Source organism: Pungitius pungitius, chromosome 8 (genome assembly GCF_949316345.1).
Source record: "Pungitius pungitius chromosome 8, fPunPun2.1, whole genome shotgun sequence".
Taxonomy (NCBI): domain Eukaryota; kingdom Metazoa; phylum Chordata; class Actinopteri; order Perciformes; family Gasterosteidae; genus Pungitius; species Pungitius pungitius.
In genome coordinates, this window is record NC_084907.1 from 14,018,079 (window position 1) to 14,041,759 (window position 23,681).

The 23,681-nt window shown below is 43.5% G+C and overlaps 1 protein-coding gene across 1 annotated transcript in view; it reads left to right on the forward strand.

Annotated features, from left to right (window-relative positions):
* Positions 1 to 22: 22 nt before the first annotated feature.
* Positions 23 to 23,681, forward strand: part of LOC119229944 (guanine nucleotide-binding protein G(i) subunit alpha-2-like) — a 43,816-nt gene continuing 20,157 nt past the window's right edge. Inside the window, exon 1 of the mRNA XM_037490822.2 lies at positions 23 to 766. Within this exon, the coding sequence (XP_037346719.1) occupies positions 649 to 766 (118 nt within the window). The 5' untranslated portion in view covers positions 23 to 648. The remainder of the gene's footprint in view (positions 767 to 23,681) is intronic.

Genomic DNA, 23,681 nt, shown 5'->3' on the forward strand with positions numbered 1-23,681 from the left:
GGCGTAGGGGGAACTTCACCGGGCTACGGGTGTGGCTTTAAAACGTGATACAACAACAGCAATCGGGATTAAAATACAAAACAAAAAGAGAAGACATCAGATAAATATCCGGTCCGCGTGTGTGTCCGGTAGCCTCACTGGCAGCAGAAATCCGTGTGTTCGTTTTTTCAGCAGCTGGAATACTTTTTTTTTTTTTTTTTTAAGCCGAACTTCGTTGCTCGTTTTTCGCGTGTTTAAATCTGCTCGAATGTTTTGCTGAAGGAACCATCGACTGCGCTACAGGTCGACCGACCGAAAAAAAGTTACAAGATTTTTTTTGGGGGGTGGGCCGGCGGGACCAACTTCTTCATTCTCCCAAAAAAAACCCCACCGATGACTGACTGAACAACCACCGAGCGTTTGGGAATTTGACAAATTAGAAATCCGCGTTCACGCGCTCGAGGAACTAGCCGTTCCCTCTCGCGCATGAACGGACTCCGTCGCGTTTGACATAAAAAAAAGGGAAGTCGGCCTCACTCAACTTAAACCCGTTTTATTGTTTAAAAAAAAAAGAGTTCTTAGGACTCGGGCCCTACAATATCAATATATATTTTTTCCCTGTTGGTATTTGCCCACTAAGCAGCAGTCCTGAAGCGCGCACTAGGAACCATGGGGTGTACAGTCAGTCAGGAGGATAAAGCCGCGGCCGAGAGGTCTAAAATGATTGATAAAAACCTGCGAGAAGATGGAGAGAAGTCTGCGCGAGAAGTGAAGCTGCTGCTGCTGGGTGAGTAGTCCGTCTCCACACTGAGTCCTCCCGGATAAAAGCACCACGTTAATGAACCACAGACCACTTGCGCAACGGCGTCCCAACACTTGACACACGAGCTTATCGGACAAAAAGTCCACGAGTGAGTTACACTGTTTTGGTCCTTGAAATGTGGCTTTCGTTCAAGTACTGCCCCTGTTGACATGTTTTTTTTTGTTGTTGTTCTGGTTAAAACTCCGGACCTTCCTTGGAGTGGTTTGGGCTGAGTGGGAAAACGTGAACGTGACTTTCCTGCGGCCCAGTTCACATGTCAAAAGTAGCATGTCTGCTGCCCTTTGCCCCCATTCTAGGCCCTGCTCTTATATACATCTATGTGCTTCATTGAGTATGTTATTTCTATTTATCTTTTATGGTTTGGAGACGAAACGCCTCTTTTGATGACGTTAATTGCTAAACCCCTGGATGTTGAGCGAGGGTTCAAGAGCAGAGTGTCTGATTTATTTTGACAGGGCAGTGAAAAAATAGGCAGTCTTACATCTGCGGTGGTTTCCTCCCAGCAGGACTGAGCTGAGGGGTCAGACGTGACTGACTGGATCTGGTTGATAATGAGTGGGCTGCTGTTTGGACAGAGGGCGAACAGCCCTCACTGTTCCCAGCTCACACACATAAACACAGAACAACCGGTTTGAGAGCTTGGTAGCAAGCAGCAAAGACACTTTCCCAGTCTTTTAAATGTGTCTCCCTTTGACTTTCTGCTCTCTGAATGCAACATAAGGCTGCTGGGCATGCATGTTTGCAAAATCTTGTTTTACTTTCTTTTCCATTTTACCTGGCCCTTTTTTACTTTTTTACACTGCCTGCTTTTCATGCGGCAAAGATCCATTAAGATTTAAAGCCTTACTTGAAATGCCTCTCAGTAGTGCGTGGAGAAAGAAATCTGCAAATTTGATTGGCTGCTGCTTATTAACTACTTTTTATAAGTTGAAATCAAAAAATTCCCTCATGTGTTTTATCTCAAACCCATTGATTCTCACTGAAAGTCACTGTAATTACTGCTCTACGCACTCAATGCAATTTTGTTGTTTGTTAGAAGATCTGCTAACAAACAAGATATGCTCGGGTTTGAATTAATATGGATTCTATGAGCAGAGAAATACACTTGAACTATTATTATTTATTCCCCACTTTCAGAAATGCTCTCCTTTGGAAAAACCTTGTAGGTAACTTGGTGATTGAGTGAGTACGTGCTTTTTGTAACTGATCGGTGATCACAGAAATCACAATTTGTCATCCTCTCCTGACAGAGAGCAGGACTTTCTGCTTAAATTGAGAGGGAACACGTACTGTGTTTTTCACTCCCGGGTCTTTGAAGAGACGGCTGGTTGTTAAGTTGTGCCCCTGGTTAGGAGGCTAATTACATACTCTGCTCTGTACGTCAGGTCTTATATCAGTAATTACCATCCGGCTCAGCGGGATGAGGGTTGAGGGGAATTATGGGGGGAGATCTGAATCTTTACCAAGGGGTTAGTGAATTTGTGAGTTAAGATAAAGGCCCCCAAACCGTCCTGCTTCGTCCGTCCATGGAGCCCATCTTGTAAAGCTGAATCCCATGCCCAGGAGGCTTTTGGTGTGGAGGTTGCAGGATAAATGTTTCTACTGAAATGATGGATATCTCTATTTGAATTAACTCTGCTCCACTGCCTTCCTTCAACAAGCGGAGGAAGTCTAACCACTAAACGCTTCATCAAAAAGTTCACACTTAACGTTTTTCTGGTATGAAAACAAAGATGCATTTTGGATTTCCATCATTCAAAACTGCTTTCCTTCAATGCCTTCCCCACAATAAGTCTGTATTAGATTGTTTTGTCTTGTTAGATGACCCCAGAGAATGCCATTAGTTAATGTAGCGTAGAGAACTTCATGCCGCGGAGGCTTAAGCGTTCATTAACAGAAAACACTCATTCACAGGCTGGCCTGCTGATTCAGGTCTTTGATTGACATTTAATCTCCGCCAGCCACAATAATAAATTCCCTCACTTAAGTTGATTTTCTCTATACTTTGGCTTAGCAAGTGTTTTTTTTTTTTTTGCATCAGCTCAGCACATCAATAAGTTCCCATTGGCAGTATGCTCTGCATAAACTATAAGAACAGGAGCCCAGCTGCAGAAAATATATCTGCAGGATTTATACACACACACACACACACACACACACACACACACACACACACACACACACACACACTTCTGTGTTAGTTGTACATAAACTAGTTGGCACAGAGGCTTGATAGGCAATGCTGTTATGTAAAAATGCTGGCATACTAAATGCATGAATGCATGCTGCCTGTGGGCGCAGTAGAACGACAAGATATGAAGACATTTTTTTAAATCAAAAACACCATTTGGCATATGTGCACGTCAGTTTGACATGAGGTAATAAATGAAGTGAAATAAAAACAATTTTAGTAAGACTGCATGGAGGAAGATGCTTATCATGTTCCGAGAAGAGAACATGTCCCGTTCTATTTTTAAGTCTTGAAAACAACGAGTGTGGCAGCCCTGCTCTTGGTTTCCATGGTGGTCGATGGATGTGTGGTTCCTTAATGACGTGATCCACAAGGCTTTTCACACAGCACACATCGCATACTCCCGTTCACTGCTCGGGTTCCATCGGTTGCCCCTCGTGGTCAGCGCAGCGAGGCTGTCCTACTATTTTGCCTGCAGCTGACATTATCCCTGATCAAAGCAACGAATGGTTACCCCAAGATGAAGGCCGCATTCTCACGATGAGAAATGAGCTGTGAATGCTTTCAGGCAGAGAATATATTATCTGTAGGGACAAGCTTGTGCAGCTCCAACAGGTCACCTTGACTGTTTTTCACCTGGAGACATTGTTCTTTGTCATGAACCAACATTACGTCGTTCTAACCACTGAAGAAGGGAAGAACACATGACATTAAAACCGTTTTCACTTCCTCTTTTATCTGGAGTCTTTGCAGTGTGCAAGAGGACGCTTGCTCGTTAATCTGCATACTTTCTAAAGCCTTGGTGAGGAAATGGACTCGCAATGATCGCCATTGCAGTGTTTTGGACAATTTGATCTGTCCCAGACCAAAACACATAATTATTGCAGCCACAGCCATTTTTGTTTACATTTCCCACAGACTTCCAATGCATTTGTTTCCAGATTGATGAGTGTAACAGCACTAACTGCACTGTGTAATGGGAGGGCTTCTGCAGTCGTATCACATATCAAGTTCCCTGCGAGTGCTTATCTCATATTGACAACTGTGTCACATCCCCTGGGCCAAGCTTTGACCGCAGCATCCTTCGGTGAATCTTCTGCTATGAAAATAATAGAAGAATACATATTTAGAACGTTATTTTGCATTATTGTATTTCATTATTGTTGATGCAATAACAGGCGCCCCAGGGTGACATTTTAGCTCATCTCATTTTATTGTTTTTTTTTAACCACTGTCACACATCCTCAAAGGCAATTTCCTCTTCCAGTGGAATAAACAGTTATCTTCATATCTCTTAATCGCTTTTGTTTCTGTTGTTTTCTCAAAGCTTGGTGCTGCACACTCAGTATTGATCAACGACATGGAGCACAACAACCACTGCTACCATTTGTTAAAGCATAATCTAAACGGAGGTGAGCTGGGACACCTGAGCTATAGACGCTGTGGTGGCATGGTTAGCGAGTCAGCGTGAGATCAGGCTCCCTCTCCCATCTCATCCCGTCATTATCTCTTCGCCAGTCGGTGATTAGAGTTGTGTGACTACTCGGCGAAGCCGCTCCTGTCGGGGCCCAACTCCTTCTCCATTTCCTCCTTATACTTCTCCACGTTACAGTGTGTGTGTGTGTGTGAGAGATGTTTTTGCAATATTTCTTCTGGGGAGAAAAAATCTAGCAGGCAGTGACTATATATGCCCACATAGCCACCTATTGACTATACACAGTCATGTTTGATGACAAGGCCAGGTGACATGTGTGTAGTGCTGGTCGGCCCGTGTGGTCTGTGCTGCACAGACACCCAGTACCTCCCTCTTATTAGAGACAGTGTCTGACTTTCTGTGGTTGTAATCACAGTGGGATGATTATAGAGCGCCCGGTTTCTCTGTTGAAAAAGAGTCTGACTGACCTGCTCCTCAAGAATAAATGGCTCTGTGTCTGCATGGAAATCTCCCCTGAGCATCAGCCGAACCATCAGCCACGTTCTCACTGATTCACAGAACGAATGATTGCCAAGAAATGCGCCAAAACGGCGAAGTTTATCAAATGAATGTTTTCTGCTTTTTTTGGGTGACTACTCGCCTGTCTGAACCACAGTGCTGCCCAATTAGCTGTATGACGTACTGGTCAGCCGGGTGTGTATGTGCAGGGGCAGAATATCCTGCAATTACAGAGAGCGCTCCGATGATAAAGCCCGCTCCCGCAGACTGTGTGTCTCAGTGCAAGTCCACAGAGAGGGTTGCACTACTCTCACTGCTCTGGAAACACTGATCGCATAGAAAGTCCTCAACCCATAACCTTACCTCCACACGGCAACATGGCTATGCTGCTTCAAACCTACATTATTTATTGAGGAGAGGCGGTTTGTGCCCTCTGTGTTGTTTGTGTATGTGTTCCGAGGTGTGTGTGTGTGTGTGTGTGTGTGTGTGGGTAGTAAGCTATACCCTTTTTTTTAAAGTGCAGCCTTGAGGATTGGCCACAGGGTGTGAAGATGTTTGACACAGGACCAGATCACAAGCCCAATTCTCTGTGCTTGCCCTTTTACCCTCCGATGAAGTCTGTAAAGGGGGAAGTAGGTTCTGCAGCATGCAGGCCAGCCAACGACTTTACACAGACACCAGAACTGTTGCCCAATGCTAAGCTCTGAGGGAGAGGTGGAAGGGTATGGGCTCGGATACACAATGTACTTCACTTGATGTCTTTTTTTTCCCCAAGTTCAGAGTTCAACGTTTTTTCAAAACAGCAGAGGAAATGTTCCCGGTCAATCATAATGGAGTGCAGCCTCTGTCGTTTGGCTTAGCTCATAGCGGCGGCCCAGTATGCGGAATGTGAACGGCACTCCCTTTTTGTCACGTAAAGTATTCTAATATTAAGTAATTTTTTTCGGTCTAAATTATTGTATTTCAAAGTACTACAACCAAAGATTCCCCTGCTCCATATCGGGCCGAACTGCCAGTGACCTGGAGGTCTTAATAACCTTGTATGAAAAAACCCCCAAATGTTTCTCCATGACTGGATGCCACTACGGGCAAAAGAAGCTGTCCTTTTTTCTATGGGGTATTATCGGAGTAGTCTGGCTTGCTTCCATTTTTTCACAGGGCCAGAAAACCCTTTTTTTTTAAACTTTCAGGCCAAACCTAATTGCCAGTATTCTGTAAAGTCCATCTAGTGTTCCCTGTAGTGCAGCTTGTTTTGCTACGGTCCTGGAAAAACACACTTCACTTCTCTGGTTCATGACCCCCCCCCCATCCCCCCATAGCACCACCACAAATGTCAAAGTTCCTTGCTCCATTTTGCTTACATTTCCAAGTGCCCGTGGGGAGTAGGGGAAGGGGTGGGGCCTTTCTTTGTTTGACCATTGCATTAAACACACATACAGCAGACCATCACGCCCTCCCCCCTCTCCCCCCTTCCACAATTCATTTCCTTCTTCTCACCATTATAGGAAATGAGCTCACTTTACTTCCACTCAATCCACATCAGGTTATTCTGCCATTGTTGCGCGGTGGAAGGGCCAGTGCTCCATGGGCTTCCTCTGGAGAGGGGGGGGGTCCTTGCCTGCACTCTCAGCTTTGTGTATGTACACATGTCGATAAGTACACTAATGTCAGAAAAATAGGAAAGTAGCTCAGTTTTCTATGGCTGGTCCATTTCACCCCATCAATCCTGGGGAAGTGGACACGACTACTGTGGGAACCAAGGTGGAGATAAAAGAAGATTGGGGGGAAAGGAGGAATTTATTCAGTGACATAATCCTAGTAGAAGGCTCATACAGAAGACAGTAAGTGGGGATGGAAGCGGAGGGTGAGCCAGAGTTCATGTTCAACAGAGTGCAAGATTGAGCATGTCTCGGTGATCAGCTGGGAGGCTTAAGCCACCCCAAAGATATCCCGCTGACTTTAAAAAGGTCAAAATACTGACATGTCTGGACTGGATCATTTCAGCCACAGTATTGATACATGCTACACATCCTGCTCTCACTTCTATCCAACTCCGAGTTGACAAACAGACCGCTGTCTTTTTATTTTATTTATTTTACACCTTCAAGCTTGTGTGACTTTCTCTTGGCGGCATTGAAAATAGCGTTTAATCCCAGTTCGATATTTGTGTGTAGTGAAAACTCAATGCAATGCATCTTTGGTTTGACCCTGTCACTCCCTCCATCTTCTTCTTTTGGTCCAACTTCTGTTGTACTTGGAAGGACAAACAATTAAGAGTGCAGACTGTGGGAAAGAGAAAAGCGCGCGGCTTCCCGCTGACGAAAACGGCGGAAAATTTCGATCTCCGAAAACAAATGTCACCGCTGAGTTTTGCGCCCGGGTGACAGAGATGTGAAATGGTGACAAAGTGCCGCCGTCAGAAAGCAGACATCAGAGGAAAGGGGAGGTACAGGAGGACGTGAGGAGCTCCATCCGTGTCCTCTTCTTCACTTCTGTAAAGTTGTCCAATTCCACCCGGCGGCTCACTTGGCCCCGACGCTCTCCGCTGCTTTCTGGCCCCCGTGGGTGTTAGTCGGTGGACAAAGGGCATCGAGCGAGGTGCATAACATAACTTCAGCAACAGGGGGGGCCGTGTGAAGGGCATGGCTGGGGAGAATAGTTCAAATGTCACACTGGGTGAGGATATGTTTATTTTTTTATTTATTTAAGGGTCTCCGGGTGATTGTGTTGTGACAGCTGCACTGTTGCACTGAATCCGAGCTTAATGTATTGCAGTAGCATCGTCTGTCTTCAGCTCCCCGCTGCCAGGCCCTCTTTAAAGCTGACCTAGTGTGTGTAATGCACTGATCCGCCGCGGCCAGTTGGAGAGGTTAAAACGTTACGTTGAACCCGCTAAAGGCATCAAAATGGATGGTTGTTGCAACAGGATCACGACTGTTTCAGAGTAGCTAGTGTTTCAGTTTAAAGGGTGAGTGAGTGAACTGACGGACTTTCCCTTGAATGCATCCAAGCTTTTAGTAACTTGCATAAGTGGCTGCAGTAGATAATAAACACAGATGAGTGTGCGTTTCTAATCAATTGAGGGCGTGTTTAAAGACACAGTATATTCTCCGGCCACATCCTCTCAATCATATCTTAACTAAATTTAAAGCCTTGCACTGATTTTCTCTTCATTATCTTAATGAAGCCAAACCGTAATAAGGGTCAACAGTTAACATTTTGAGATTAAACCACAATTTCCTTTTTGGGGTTGTGATTCTGACTGAACCCCAACAGTCACAATACAACCTCTTATGACAAATAAAAGTGATTTATTTTTTCTTCTCTTATAATCTCCTCGCCGCCATCCTCTGTGGGCACAAGCCATTACACAGCAATCAGGGAAAAGTGCCACGCTTGGGGGAGAAATTGAGGCCGTAACCACTTCCTTTGGCTAATTAAAATAATTAATTTTAATTAATAAAAAAAAATGGAAAAGAAAAGGTTAATTTGTTGTACTTTACACCCACTGTCTCTCTTTTACCACATTTGGACCAAGGTTGTGTTGTGATATTGTGATCAAATTGATGTAATTTCCTGTTGAAGCAGCCTGTCACCACCTCCAGTTCCCCCGCCCCCTCACAATCTGTCACTTCCTCTCTCAGCTGGCTGCATGTAAAAGAGAAGTAGATGTGAGTCTTTTGTTTGGCTGGTTGAGGAAACCAGCCCACCCATCCTGTGTCACTTCTCTGGTTCTAATCCTCAGACTCTAGGCAACACTTTTGGTCATAAAACAATTAAGTCCTTAAACAAGTTTGATTGCATTTTTTTTCACTTCAAATCCCCGTTCCTGTAACAAAATTAGTTTCCTTTTCTTTTGAGAACAATTGCAGTTTTGACAATTTGCGCGTGAGTCCTACACGCCCTTGATTGGCCAGTAGCGTGTTGTGTCTGCTTGGGTTTTAGCTGTGATGCTTTGGGACAATTATAACTCGTCTTTCAAACATAGCACTCAGTCACCATTGTTATTTGCCTGAACATATCTTGTAAGCTCAGATTTTTCGGAGAGAATGTAACAGAGCCATAAAATAGGTTTTGGTGTGTTTGGTTTTCCACCCTATGAAAAGAACAATTGTTGAAGCAGCAGGGAATAAGAGACATGTGTGTGAGAGCTCCCATGCTGAGCTCTACAACTTCAAGACATCCGTGGCAACGCAGGCTGGTTTGTATCTCTATTCATTTGTTAGTGTGTATTACTGAGAGCTTTCATGTTGAAGACGTGCTGACATACAAAAAACAACCTTTCAGTGAAATATAATCAGTAGGCTCCTAGTTCCTCTCTGTCTTTGTGAGGGGAAAAAGGGATTTATTAGTTTTGCTCGTCAAAGCACGCTGCCGTGTCGTCTCCCCACAGAAACTCTGTTGAGTTCTATTTAAAGCTGGTGGTCCAAAGGGTTGATTATGAAAACTATGAGACACCACAAGTGAAATAAGGTGAGCATTCTGCTGTGCAGTATTAAAATAGCATAGAACAAGAAAAATAATGCCATTTTACTCACTATGATATTTTGTGTAATAGACATATTGTCCGCAGCATTTGTGTCCACAAAACAGACGCATTCCCACACAAGCAGCACCTGGCTAGTGGTTAGTGGCTCATTTTGTTAGAGGGTGGGGGGTTGGGGAAAGTCATTAGCTTTTATCACCTGAGTTTACAATTTCAAGGGAATAGGGCGAAAGTAATGACTCTGCTCGGGGGATTATGGCCTCCGGGAAGGCTTCAATCAGACCTGTTAGTAACCTGGGACCTGCTTTTACATGGCTGCTGCTACTGCTGCGTGTGTGTGTGTGTGTCTGTGTGTCGGAAGGCTAAGTGCCACCCTGACTAGCCCGTCATGGCTTTAGTTCTGTTTATTGTTCACCTGCTAACTAATGACTTGGATGTGGAAGACAACATTAAATGGTAAACTCTGTGCAGAAAAAGGGCTTGCTTCCATTTGAGGATCTCACCAATATGTGAGGGTGTGTCAAAATGCCAGTAGACACAAGGTTTTATGACACACTAAAATTATACAAGGCTTCTATTTTAAAGTTAGGTTATGCCTCTGGCTGTAAATCCCTTTTTAGACCGATCAATTCTTCCTTCTATTCTATTTTGATGACGACTCTGGACGGAACTCCAGTCTACCTCTTTCCACTCAAATATGTCGAAACACAACATCTGTGCCAATGGCGCAAGGAGCTATGTGCCTTCCATTCCTCTGGCACTTTTCAAATGTGAAAAGTGGATGAGAGCATAACACGTTATTCAGAATTCCTACTGCCAGACACACAGAGGGGGAGCATTTTGTTTTCAAATAATGCTTGTGTCTGTTTAATCACTCAAATTTCCCCCTGACAAAAGGTGTCAGTGAGTGTGTGCAGAGGGAGGAGGAGAGAGTGAGAATAAGTCCCAGAGAAGCCTCCTTCAAACAGAAACAATCAGAGTGGACGACTAGTGGAGAGTATTTGAGATACAGCCTGCAGCATAAGTTAATAACATATTTTTATGACACTTTATTTTCATGTTGCCCCTTTGAACCTTTGGAACCAGGCCTGTGGCTACGGTAGTTAGAGAACGGCTCGATAATGGGGCAGTGGCAGGATGCAGGGGAGGAAGAAGGCAGAAGGTTTTTCACTTGGATAGAGATGATAATAAAGCAGGGAGCATTGTGTACTGTATTGTACTCCTGCCAGAGCTAGAAATGAGCTAAGTGCGCACCCAAAAGTACTCAACCTAAAAACAATTCAGGGCTATTGCTTCCGCTGCACTTCTGAGGGAACGTTTGTATGTTTAATCTGATAAATGTAGTCGTTTTGTAGATTAAGATTAGTGTGAAAACTACCCAACAGTAACTTCAATCAATCAATCAATCAATTTGACTCCTCACCCACAAGCCTCAATTACTGCTTGCACATTAGAAAGAATAATGTAAATCCGTGGAAGGCATTATTATTAAGAATGAGTACTTTAAAGTCAAATTTAAGAAAAACACTTCTAGCTCAATGCTACCTAATCGGGTCAGGTGATTTCTTTCCACTTTCCACATGACCACAGACAACATCCGATTGCCGATATAGATGTGTGTGTGTGTGTGACTGCTTCCCTTAACGATGTTTCTGCGTGCCAAGTTACTGAAGTCAGTTACACAGAATCATTTTCAAAACGGTTACCTGCCCTCGCCTTCTTCTCACGTCAACAAACGTGCATCTCTTAAGGTGACCGCAATGTCAGAGCCCCATTGATGACTGTACAAATAAAAGAAACCAGTTTTACCTCCAGGAGGTACATTTGTCCCTTTCACTTGAATACGGCTCAGCGATCCAAGTGTTTTATTGTGTTAGATTTGTATTGGCACATCTTCAGATTGATATCCTAATAAAAGCACATCTTTTTTTTTGGCGCTCAGTCAGAAGTTTGTGTGTGTGTGTGTGTGTGTGTGTGTGTGTGTGTGTGTGAGAAGGAGGGCATGGGTCAGCAAACTGAAAGAAAGTAGTGAAAGGGGGGGGGGGGGGGGGGGGCTGGCGTTGGAGCAGAGCAGGGTGCAGCTGAGCCTCGAGAAACGACATATCACTGAGGGCTTTATTGTGATTTGTAATTATGTGGTTTTCTGTGGGGCCTCAGTTTGGTGCGCTCCCACACTGAGGCTCCTTTTAGCCGGGGAATACTGAGTAGCAGAACAGAGGGAGGGTGGGGCCGGGGTCACCGTTAACTATTTCTGTTAAACCAAGAATGATCAGACATGGCTGGAGCGCAGCTGTAGCAAAGCCACGCTAAATTCGGACTTCATTTGTCGGAATAGTCTATATGTGAGTAAGATGTCTGAGTTGTGCATCTGTACATTTGTAAAAAAAAGAAAGCTATACAAAAATGTGCATGATTAAACAAGCTTCTGATGTGTTTGTTAGAGGAAAGTCAACCAGGCGTCAAAGTGCTGTCAACCATCAAATGCGCTCTGACACAGTGTGATTTACCTGCACAGCCCTTTAAGGTTGCCAGTTAGAGATTAGATGACTGTAGATTACCGAGGATCATCTGTAAAGCCAGAACGAGAGCTCGGTGATATGCCCCAAATCTTCAATGGCAATCGCCCTTTACCATGTGTTTTGGTGACCTGGTGCATAGCCCTGTGAAAATGAGTAAATTCTCATTTAATTTATAACTTAAGCGCAAAATAATTCAATTCATTTTATTTTGTATAGCCCAAAATATCTATTTAGATGATTCCAATGTGAATCACAATTCACAGTATGATTCCATTTGATGGTTCATTCCAAGCCGAGGCCCCTCTGTAGAGAGTCAGATTGTGCTACTTTGCTTATTGCATTCTGGAGATTGACAGCAAATGGATCACAAACAGTCCCAAACTTTGACTTGGTCATTCTCTTCTGAATTGGAACGTTTAACCCTCAAGCTGTCCGCACCACAGCGACATGTGGCAATAGCGGGTGCTACAGTAGATATTCGGTGTGCAGCACGTCACAATACCTCTTTCTATCTTTCATGTGCTGTTTACTTTATTGCACGATTACAGCGCGATTGCAGTTGGCCGAGCTGTCAGCCAGGTTTATGACCAAGCATGAGGGACGGCGGTCGGCTCTGCGTTCCCCAGTTGTGTGCGGCTTAATAAGACCTAAATCCTCCAGGGACAGAGGATCCCTTTATGTTTGTGTCGAGGAAAGGACAAATGGGCCGCAGTGTGTCGAAAACACACAGACACACACTCACTCCGATCAAAAGGAGAAGGGGAGTCACAAAGGTGTCTTCTGACTGAACATTAAAAGATATTAAAGAAGTTACGGACCAGAGTGTGAAGGGAGATCATGGATGATAACATAGTGTTGGGGGTGTTGAATTGCTAAGCCGTGCCACCTGACATAGTTTGGAGCTGACAGTTGCACTGAGATCAGTTTGAAAACAGGGCGGGACCAAAGCTTGTAGGGCCTCCACGGTCCATCAGGATATTGATTTGAGATGATTGAATGTTGAAAGCTAACTTTTAATGTAATTTCTTGTTTCTTTGTTTCTGCTTATTGATCAGCCTGCTCTGAGTCTGCTCTAAAAAGCCGACTGAGCCAAGTGACATTGACTCAAACCTGCCCACAACAAGGTTACAGTTGCAGCCCGGTTGATTTCCTGTTTTTCTGCTTCTTTTTTGGGGGGCCTGGAACCCCCCCTTAGTCTACCATGGGTTTCATGGTAGACTAAGGCCTGTGGTGAAAAAAATAGCCTGCACTCAAAACGAGGCATTGAAGCACTGGAGGAGTTTTTGCTGCTGCATTGAGAGTGTAAGGGGGCGGGGCCTCTTCTGGTCTCAAGGGACCCTAATTACAGCTTTACCCGCACAGTTTTGTTAACTACGTTGAAAACTTCTGAATTTGCGCCCAGACACACACATGTAATGCAGGAGGAGGAGCAGAGACTTTAGGCTTTGCAGTCTGAGAAGCCGAAAGAGGGTCAGTGCTTGCTATGAGCCGTAAAGTCTCCAGTCTCAATGTCGCTGTCTTTTAAAGGAAAAACATGTTGGACACCAAATACCCTGCGGGATAAAAGCATCCACTTTGGCGTTGTGTTCATGTCACATTCACCTGGGTGAGTGAGCTGATGGAGTAACCTTAAGGAGAGGAAGAGGTGGTGAACATCTTATGCAAACTATGTGAGTGCATGAATACAGATGGAGGGCACAGGAAAGGCAGGGCCACGGCGATGCAGCGTGTTTCCTGTGAGGCAGGAAGTGAACAGGGTCGGAGCACAGAAGCACTGCGAGCTACAGCTGCCAAAAGCCCAAATAAACAATACATTGATGCCTCACTCCTCCCTCTGATTTTCAAACTAATAAGACTACTTTTCAGAAACTGGCACTTTCTTTTCTCCACAGAGATTAGAAGATTCTGAAATGGCAAAATAAATCCAATTAGCTCCTGATCCCTTTACCTAGAGGGCCCTGTGTTCACGTTGCTCCGGTCTCAAAAGGTTCTTGAAGGTTACAGTGTGATCGAAGAGAGCAGCGTGAGAGAAAGGAAATAAAGGAGCAAAGCAGAAGACGACTCTGCTGTTTAGGGTGTCGTCTATTTATACTGAAATTAATAATGAGTTGTTATGCTCCGTCGCTCCCATTTTATTTTTTTGGATCCTACTGTGTGCGTCTTTTTAATATTTTATTTTATATACATTAAGATATCTGCCTCAGCTGTAGTCTGTTTTATTAAAAGAAATACAGTACTAAAGTTAAGACGCCACCTTGCATTTATAAACACACCCAGAGACTGCCGGCATTTTTACAGATCTATGTTATTTGGGGGTAAATAAACAGTGTTTCCTCTTGTGATTGTTTCATATTATCGAAATCACTGAAAGCACATGACCCATAAGTCTTTCTCAAAGGGGTAAAAGTGACAACAAAAAATGTGGCACATTAACCGTGACCGACTGAAAACATGAGGTATGATTTGTTTGACTGGAGAATTTAAGCACAGCTTTGAAATGGTCCGCGACACACACTTACATACTGTATATTGTTGTCCAAGTGACGTACAGCCGTGAGTACTTTACCTGCTCATAACTGGCTGACCTTGCGGACTATTACAAAACCCTTTTTACACTAAACTTAGTTTTATGACACTGTGAACAGGGAGTCTGTCCTCATGCGCTCGCACAGTGCTGCTTTGTTCTGCTCGTTGTAAATCATTATCTGTGGTTTTAAGATTGTCCCGATCTATAGCAGAATATCCTCACTGATGAATCTCTTATTCATTCATTATGAACTGAGCAAACTAATGACCATTCAGACAAGCAGCCCTGATTTTTAAAATCCTAATCATTATTATCTCGCAAAACACAATTAGCCTACAAAGGCTTTTAAAATACAAGGGCATTAACTGATTGTAGATAGTAGATATTACCAGGCAGGCCAGTTCTTCCAAGTCCACCCTAAAAAGAGAAAACTGCAGTGATTTATTTTCTTATGGAACAATGCTGACAAGAGTCAGCACAAAGTGTTGTCAGCAGACAAACGACTGCATCGAAAACAATGAAATGGCCCCATCTAGTTAATACTGAAAATAGGGTTTAGAAGGAGTTTTTGGAAAGAAATCAGAAAATGTCCCCTTCCTCTTTCCTAATATCGGCAGATTGTTTTTTGCAACAATACATTGCATACAAATGATCTGTACATTTGCCATTAAAAGGCTGCTCAGAGTTATAAGACGAGGATATACACCGTCTGAAAATTAAGATGATCAATCCTTCGTCTACTCAAGAATCAGCAGTAACTTGTTAGTTGGCAACCCCAGGTTCTGCCTTAAAGCACCACTTCGTAGGATGTGAATTTGGAGGTCAGCAATAGCACTCTAGTTTTTCTGCTGGCACCTTTTATCTTTTCGCTTCATTTCATTATCAGAATAAAATTGGCACCCATGTAATTTATGTGACCAACCTTTCTATTTCTGATAATAGTACGGCAAATACATTTTAAAAGTGTTTTGTTCAGCTCGTATTAAGCTCAGTTTTCACATTACCTTTTATCTTGCATCAAGTCCTCATGGATACATCTCTTCCTTTTAATTTCCACTGAAATAAAAATAAAATCAAAAAGATAATATACACAAGGGGCACTCAAAGCTACATCACACTCATGACTTATACTTGCGTGTATACTTGCAGTATCTTCTATGAAAGTACATTTGTGTCCAAGCCTGCACATTTAAAAAGGGTCTTTTTTTCCACAACCTACAAGTTGCTGCTCAGAAATGAGACAACTCTCCTCAGAAAGCCTGATAGGGTTCAATAACACAGTTTAAGGCCATGAGGGAGTAGTGACATAACACATCAGCCAGTCTAATTATCATTGTGTAATATAATTTTTTTTTAATAATTCTGCTTGTGGGGCTTATATATATATATATATATATCTCTCTCATTGGGTGATGCTGTAATATATTTAAATGAATATTCATTTGCGTGTTTGTTCATTCAGGATTACGCTTCATGTCACTGTAACCGTAATGCACAAAGTGGGACAAGAACCCCAATCTTTTCTAGCTCTGCACTCATTGTCCACCACAGGCCCAGCCCACTTTAGAGTCCCCTCACATGCCGCAGCAGAACTACATTTGGATTCCTACCTCATTGTACTCTTCCTTTTCATGTGAAAATGAGTCTCTTTGCATCAGTAGGAATGTCCTCAGCATTTAACCCAAAGAGGCATCAACCACGGGCAGAACCTCATCTGTAGACAGTGGGCGCAAAACCAAGGAGATCCCTCTGGTGGTGTTGATGAAGGAGAGGAAACGCATGAAGCAAAACAACAAAAAACGACAGACGATTTTTCCCCCTAGAGGTTTGTATTCTAATAACATCCCAGCTGAAACTATATAGAAAAATAAATCTTAAAATATTACTTTTTAGTAGAATGGGCTGTTTGTGACAAACTTGGAAAATGTTCATACCCAAATTATAGAACTGACATTGAACAATCAAACCAGTGCATGAAGCTGTTGTTGCCTATCTGGTCTATTTTATTCATGCAATATAAAGTCAGTACATTCAAATATTAATTTTTACATTCAAAGTTCTGTTTTTTACAACTATTCAAATATATATTTGTATATAGAATATTCGTTGACATCCTTAGGAGACACCATGTCTTAGTGCCTCAATGCTTGACCTCAATGCAGCACTACTTCCTGTAGACACTGAGAAGGGTTGTTGAAAAGATTGTTTTTCTATTTCTTGTTTTTCCTTTTGACGCCAACTTCCCCATTGCCACCGTAGCTTTTATGAAATGTAAATCACTATAAAAGTCATAACTTTTTTACCAGTGTGTGTGTGTGTGTGTGTGTGTGGAATGGGACGTTCTTGCAAACAGGAGTTCATGCCTGGCGAAATGTACCCTCGATAAATACAGGTGTAAAAATAAAACAAGCTCCTTGACTCGCCCTTTTCTTCAAGCCATCTCCCAGATAAAGGCGAGGGCCCTCTCGCCAGGCTGCGTTGTCATGGTCTCAGTGTAATAGTGTTAATTACATAATCTGCTTGGTCTGGTCCTTTCTGACCCCACGATTGATGTCTTGTGCGTGTCAGTTTCAGTGACCTTTGGTGTTCAACATGAGGAAAGGTCCAGATAGCTTAGGGTTCAGGCTCTGTGGTTACTATGGCGATTATCACTGGAGCAGAGCGTGTTTTGAAAGCAAACAAGTGTGTTTTGGCACTATAGCTGGCCGGGAGGATGTCACTGAGGGCAATGCAGATGACTATCGTCAGGGAAATTTCTGTCTTGTATGATTTGCATAGGTTAGGCCATTGTTCTTATCCATTGTAACATTTATTTGGAACTAAACAAACTGTCAGACAAAATGAAGAGAGCTTTTGTTTCTCTGCCGTCTTATCTGGTAACATGCTCAATTACGCCGGCCCCATTCTCAACCGGTCTCACTTCACAGAGCGCTTGTTTTTTTTTTCTTCATCTTTTCATCATTTTGTCCATCTCTCACTTTCTCTCCCCAAGTCTCTTTCGCTCTGCCTTCAGAGATGACGGGGCCTTTGCTCTGGTCAGCTGCAGAGAAAGAGAGAGGGAGGAACCCCGAAAGGAAGTGGAATAAACAAAAGGAAATCAAGCCAAACAAAGCTGCAATGAGGCTTTGGTAGACGTGCCAATTCAGGGACAACGTGTGCACACAGAGAGCTCTCTGTGGGAGTAGCAGTGCTCCATATTCCTAAGAAGTCCTCACTCACACGCAGGCATCACCATCACACACACGGGAATGGTACACTCGGATAACTTAAGTATGCAAGGTTTTGTCTTTCACTGCCTAATGTGTTTTTGTGGAATCATTTAGTTTGGATGGAAAAGTGCCATCTGCAGGTATCTGTAGTCATAACCAGGCCCAGTCCACACTCGTACAAAGTACATTTCAACCGCAAAAGAGACATTGATTGGAGAATACAATGAGCAGCAGCAGTAGTTAGTGGTTCATATGGGAGGATATCAATGTATTGATTTTCACAGTAGTCAATGGATATGGGGACATTTGCAAATTGTTGAAATGTCAAAAATATGAAATCTTTGCCAGCTCATCTAAATGCATTCTGTCAGTACTTCCATGAACCTATTATTATGCAGCAACAGCATTACGTGTTGTGGTTCAGAGGTCTGTAGTGTTGAGACTGACCTAAAATGTGTGTGTTCACACTGTATACTTTATAAAACTTGGGCCACTTATTTTCTGCACCAAAGAGGTAAACAACTCTCAATCCCTCTCCTGCATTTCTCTCCTCACGGCTACAGTGGCCTATGGCACAATGGTAGAAAGGGCTCAGTACCAGCCGAGTTCACTGAAGGGTGGATTGGTACATAATAGCTTTTTCTCTGCTGATGTATGAGGTTTGTTTCTTAAAGTGGGAAAAAAGTCCCCCAGGCTTCCCCATACTAGTAAGGGATACCAGCAATACCACCATGGATTGAACACAAATAAAATAAAAAAAAACACTTGCCGTAGTTTTTCTTGTGATGGCACAGTAATGCCTGGCTAAAGTGTACCGTGAGATAGCAAAGGGGCAGTAACGCCATAAAAAAGGTCCGCTGTAGCTGTCAAAGAATGGAGGGGATTTATCAGGCTGTAAAGTGTAAAGGAGGCGAGCCAGACAAAGCGCATGAGTAGATAAACAACCTGATCCTAATATCTTATGCAGAGTAAACAACAGCGTGTTGAGATGGATACACAGGTAATTGACCCTGTGCGAAGCCCCGCCCCCCTTCTGCTACTCCAGCCAGCTGTCAGAGCTACCATGGAGCCCACAGTGTGACCATCTGCAGTCCCTCAGTAAATCTTTATTAATAAAAAAAAAAAGAAAAAGAAAGCGATTTCAGAGAGAAGCAGACAGTCGTCAATAATGATTTTGAAGAATTTATTCATGTGTCAGTAATGAAAATGTGAAGAGTTAAGCTGCTTTTGTGTCAATAGGGAAGTCGGTGCCCACTGAGCTTTTGTCAAAAATGAGCAGAGAAATCACATGCTGCTGGAGAACAAGTTGGATCAGCTATTTCTAACGTTAGCCCTGTGTTGATGCAAATCCTTTGAATTGAGGCCTAGCTTTTAGAATAGAATTGGATGCATTAAAAGGGCCAGTAAAACATTTAAAATATTAGCAACCCTCATTGACAAAGAGGATCAGTGAAACATCACCCGTCTTCTCAGCTACCGGGTTTGAAGGATTGACGTAGCGAAGCCTCCTTCAGTCAATCTACAGGAGACAAACACTGGTTGATGTAGAATGTGTCAGCGGAAATCCTCCCTGCTGTGTTGTTTCCTATTGTTAAACATCGTCTCACACAAACTAGAGCAGTCTGATGGTACATCAGGCCTTTGTTCCCCTTTCCTACGGCAAGTCTGCTGGTTATCTTGTTACTTTTTTTGTTCGCCATGGTATGTGGAAATGAGGATAGGGACGTACATGTTGAGGTTGTCCCTCTGGTGTCTGCACCTGCAGACACCAGAGGGACATTTAATATTGTAGTTTTGAGTGAGAAATTATAATAAGTTCCATGATGTTGTTGTAAAGTATCTCAAGCTGCTTGCAAAGTCTCCTCTGGTTAGTTAGTCAAATCCTTTAATGTCAACACTGTCACATACCTTCCGTCGTGATTTAACACTATTTAAAGGGCTTTTGTTCACCTACTCATGACCAGCAAATTTAACACGAGATCTGCTTGTAAGGTGAGACCACTGCCTTCACCAAGAGACAAATCTGCTCTTTATTTTTTTGTTCACAGCAAGTTTCAGCTTGTGTGCTCAGAGAAAAATGTGTGAACCGTTGAGAAACCTCCCTCTTCACCCCTCCTCTTTTCATTTCCTGTGCTTTTTTTTTTTTTTTGAAAGGTTGCTTAAGCCATGCAGATTTGGAATAAACTTCCTGTCTATTTCCCGTAGTTAATTGCGGCCTCTTTTGGCACACAGTGCCTTCCTCCTGCCCGCTTCAGATTTGTTGATTTCACACTATTCATCGTTTTCATGAAGATAATTATAACGTCTTATCCGTTTGCTTGAGGAGCAAAAGTAATTTTCGGGACCTTGTTGTAAATACGGATCTGTTGAGAGGTTTTGTTGTACGTTGAGAGTGTGATAAATAACCCTTTTCAAGACTTTACCAAAATCAAGAAAACTGCCAGAGATGGCATCCTTACTGAGCTGGTGTCATGTAGTTCTGATGAGCATCATGCAACACCGCAGTCCTCCTCTTCCTAACCTGCAGTTAAAATTACTCTCGCGTCACAACCCCAAATGCACCGACAAACTGTATTTTAATAAACCTTGTTATTAGTTGGAAATGACGCACACAACGTACTTCAAAACAAAATGCAAGATGCGCAGTGGATCGTGATATTGGGGAAAAAAACTAAAAACCTTCTCTTCCTTCTTCATGCTTCAATGCTTAAACTTTCCATATATATTAAATGGCTCCATGTACTATTTAGCTTTAAAGTTCATCTTGAAAGAGAACGGCCTTTTATCTGAAAGTTCAAATTTGATTCACCGGGTCTCAATTAAGGCGGAGTAGACTGAGCGAGGACGTTGGCTCGTGCCATGTCAGGTGCGGTGGTCTGATCGGCGCTTTTATGTCTGCTGGCTTCAAGGTCGCGCTCGCCTGCGCGCTTTAGAGCTGCGAGAAGGCCAGTGGTCTCGCGCAGCCTCGTCTGCTCTTTGATCGATGGCCTTTCGGTCCAGGGTAATTATCCCTGACGAGAAGCGGGACGCCGGGGACTTTGTGGACTGCCACGTCTGCAAGGAGGTACGTGCCCCTGAACGTTCTGGTTATAGGTTATGACTCCCATCCACAGCCGCTTTGAGACCATTTTCAAAAAGTTCACTGCCTTAGCCAAAATGCCAAATGTATGACTCTTTCAAAATACTCCATCAAACAAATATTTGATTATCCACAATAGTGTAGGATGTATTTTATGTCTTTCATTCAGCCCAAGCAATTTATTCTTGGATCTAGTCTAATTTACCTTCAGGTTTCCACCTTGAATATGTAAAAATATTCGAAGTACATTCAAGAAGCTGAAGCCACTGCTGCCTTTTGTTACCGAGCGTGTTTTTTCCCATGTTCATACCCTGGCTTTTCCATATTTTATTGCTTATTTTTTGATGCACCAATCCATAATTCATAGAACTTTTTTCCCCCACCCGCTTCGGTCTGTGCGCCTGTACATGTGAATGCGTGAGTACAGAGGTTAGTGCGGTGTGGGGGCGCTGGTAATGGATCCATGTATAATGCATCAGCCGTCCGTATCCAACGATGCAGCAGATGCCTCCAGTGAGCTCGGGACCACCTTCCTCTCTGTCCCCGTCTGCCTTCATCTTGGCCGTTTGATGAATGGAATGTTTTCTACTGTAATTTGAAGGGGCAATCAAACGAGTCCATGTGATGGAGTGTTTTTGGTTGACGGCGCTGTGTCCTGGCTGGCTCTCCTTTCCGTGGTTCAGCTTCGCCAGCCGTCTCTCCAGATAGAGACCCTCAGCTCTTTGCTTACGATGGGCTTTGTTTCTTCTCGAAGTGAGGCTGAGGCTGAAATAATGAGTGTGCGAAGAGTGTGAAGTGGCTCCTCCTGTGAGTGGAGCATGAGAGTGACACATAACTGCAGTGCAAGGCTCAATTAGCCGGGGCCTCCTGTGTAATCTGTTGAACCGCATGTGACGGTGGGGGCTCGCAGTTATGGATTTAAGATATTTGATTGTTTTCAATTGTTTAAAACAGTAAGCACATTTGAGTCATGGCACTGTGACAACTGATGAAATGAAAGATTTACATTTTCATACATGATGTGAGCTCTGCTGAAATGATGGGCGTCACAATAGAGAGAGGATGCTTGGGACAGAGACTCGTGGCTTCCAGCAGAGGAAATCATCTTGGCTCATTCATAAAACATAAGCACAATTTGTAAATCGCATAAAACCGCATACCAACCGTGTGTGTGTGTGTGTGTGTGTGTGTGTGTGTGTGTGTGTGTGTGTGTGTTTTAATTTTTTGGGGAAACAAGCGTGTCTGTTGCCATAGTCGAGGAGGCCGGCCCCAGACGTTCCAGCCCATTCACAAAAAGCTTGCTTCCAGCAGTCCTCAGCCTGCAGCGCTTCTTCATCCCTGCAGATAATTTTCCAAAACGCCATGAATTATGAATTCCTTCCATCTGGTGGGCTGTGATTACGGCTCCAGGCACCGAAGCGAAGCATTTTTAATAGACGTCTGCTGATTCCGATTGGAGGTTCCCTGTTATGTAATGTTGACACTGTTATGCATTTGTCTACTCCTTAGACTGGTAGTTAGGTAGAGTTGTTAGAGGTTGATCTCTATACGCTTACCACCAGGGAGCTGTCAGTCTGACACACAACCAGCTACTGACTCCTTTCGTTAGGATTTGCTCCCCACATCCCTGCCTGGGAATAAGGAGACAGACGTTTTGTTCCAGCGGTCCTGGTGGTGGCATGTCAGAACACGCACGCTCCGTTATCAACCAAACCCTAACCCAGACACATTTCACCCTCGGTACTTCAGTGTTGTTATCCCCTTTTATTTGCCTTTCGTCTCCTCAGCGAACCCTAATGTTTGTGTCTTGCTCTGACTAAAGGACCATGTCCATGCAGCATCCTTGCCTGTAACGATGTGTACCGCCAGTAGCGGGTCTAACATTTACAATGATATAACGTGCCTATGGCCTGCGATCCAAAACCAAAGAAATACAGGCAAACACTGTGAATCACAAAGACACTAGGTACTTCAATTGATTGAATTGGGTGGAATTGTGGGTTTTCTTTTTCAGTACGCCCTCTGATTATTTTAGAAGTTTTCTTTCTCTCCCTTCTCCACTCCTGATCTTCTGATGTACATCGGTTAATCTTTAACCATCTAATTGTCGTCCTGTTACCAATGACCTTTGCAGGAGGGCCACATCCAGTAGTGCCTCCAGCACCATTTACTGATTCTCTGCTGTTTATGGTCCCACAATCAAAATACTCTTTTTAGTCATCCATTATTTTTCATGCCTTGAATTGGCGATGTTAATCATTCGTTGAGTTTGAACATGCTGATGGCGCTGCGACTTAACATCTCTTCCCAAACTCGTCCTTGCAGCCATTCCACTGACGACTGAAAACATTGATAGTTTCTGTGGCTTCCAATTTGTTGAGGTCATTTAGTCAGAAATTACATCAAATGTTTTTACATCCACCTTCTTCACTCTACCCATCCGTCTGTCTGTGTGTTCATGTGACGCTGCTTCTTCTTCTTGTTTTCTCTTCAAGCGTACATGCATTCAAACAAGCTGCTCCCGTTTCCTCCTTGCTTGGATCTGAGAATAGGAAGTGGCACATGTGTCCCTCAGAGGGACCTCGGGTCTTGAGTCTGGAATGGCACATTTTCTCTGTGCGTAGCTGAGAGGAACAGGCGGCACTGGGCCGCCTCGCGGCTGGTGTGTAGGCGTCGGAGAACAGTGGGAGGGAGAATTTGAGAAATGATTGATATGGATATTAATCTGATGATAGAGTGAAGAGTAACTGACTGGGAGATGGATAAGTGATGGAGTGGATTTCGTTGCGTAGATATGATTGAGGCTGAGATATCAGTGAGGCTGACTCGTATGTCTGGATCCTAATGCCGGCTGGAGTTTGCCAACTCAGCGTTTTTAGATGTTGTTTTTCCCTGATTAACACTGTGCCCTTGTTCTCTGCCACTATTCCCATTG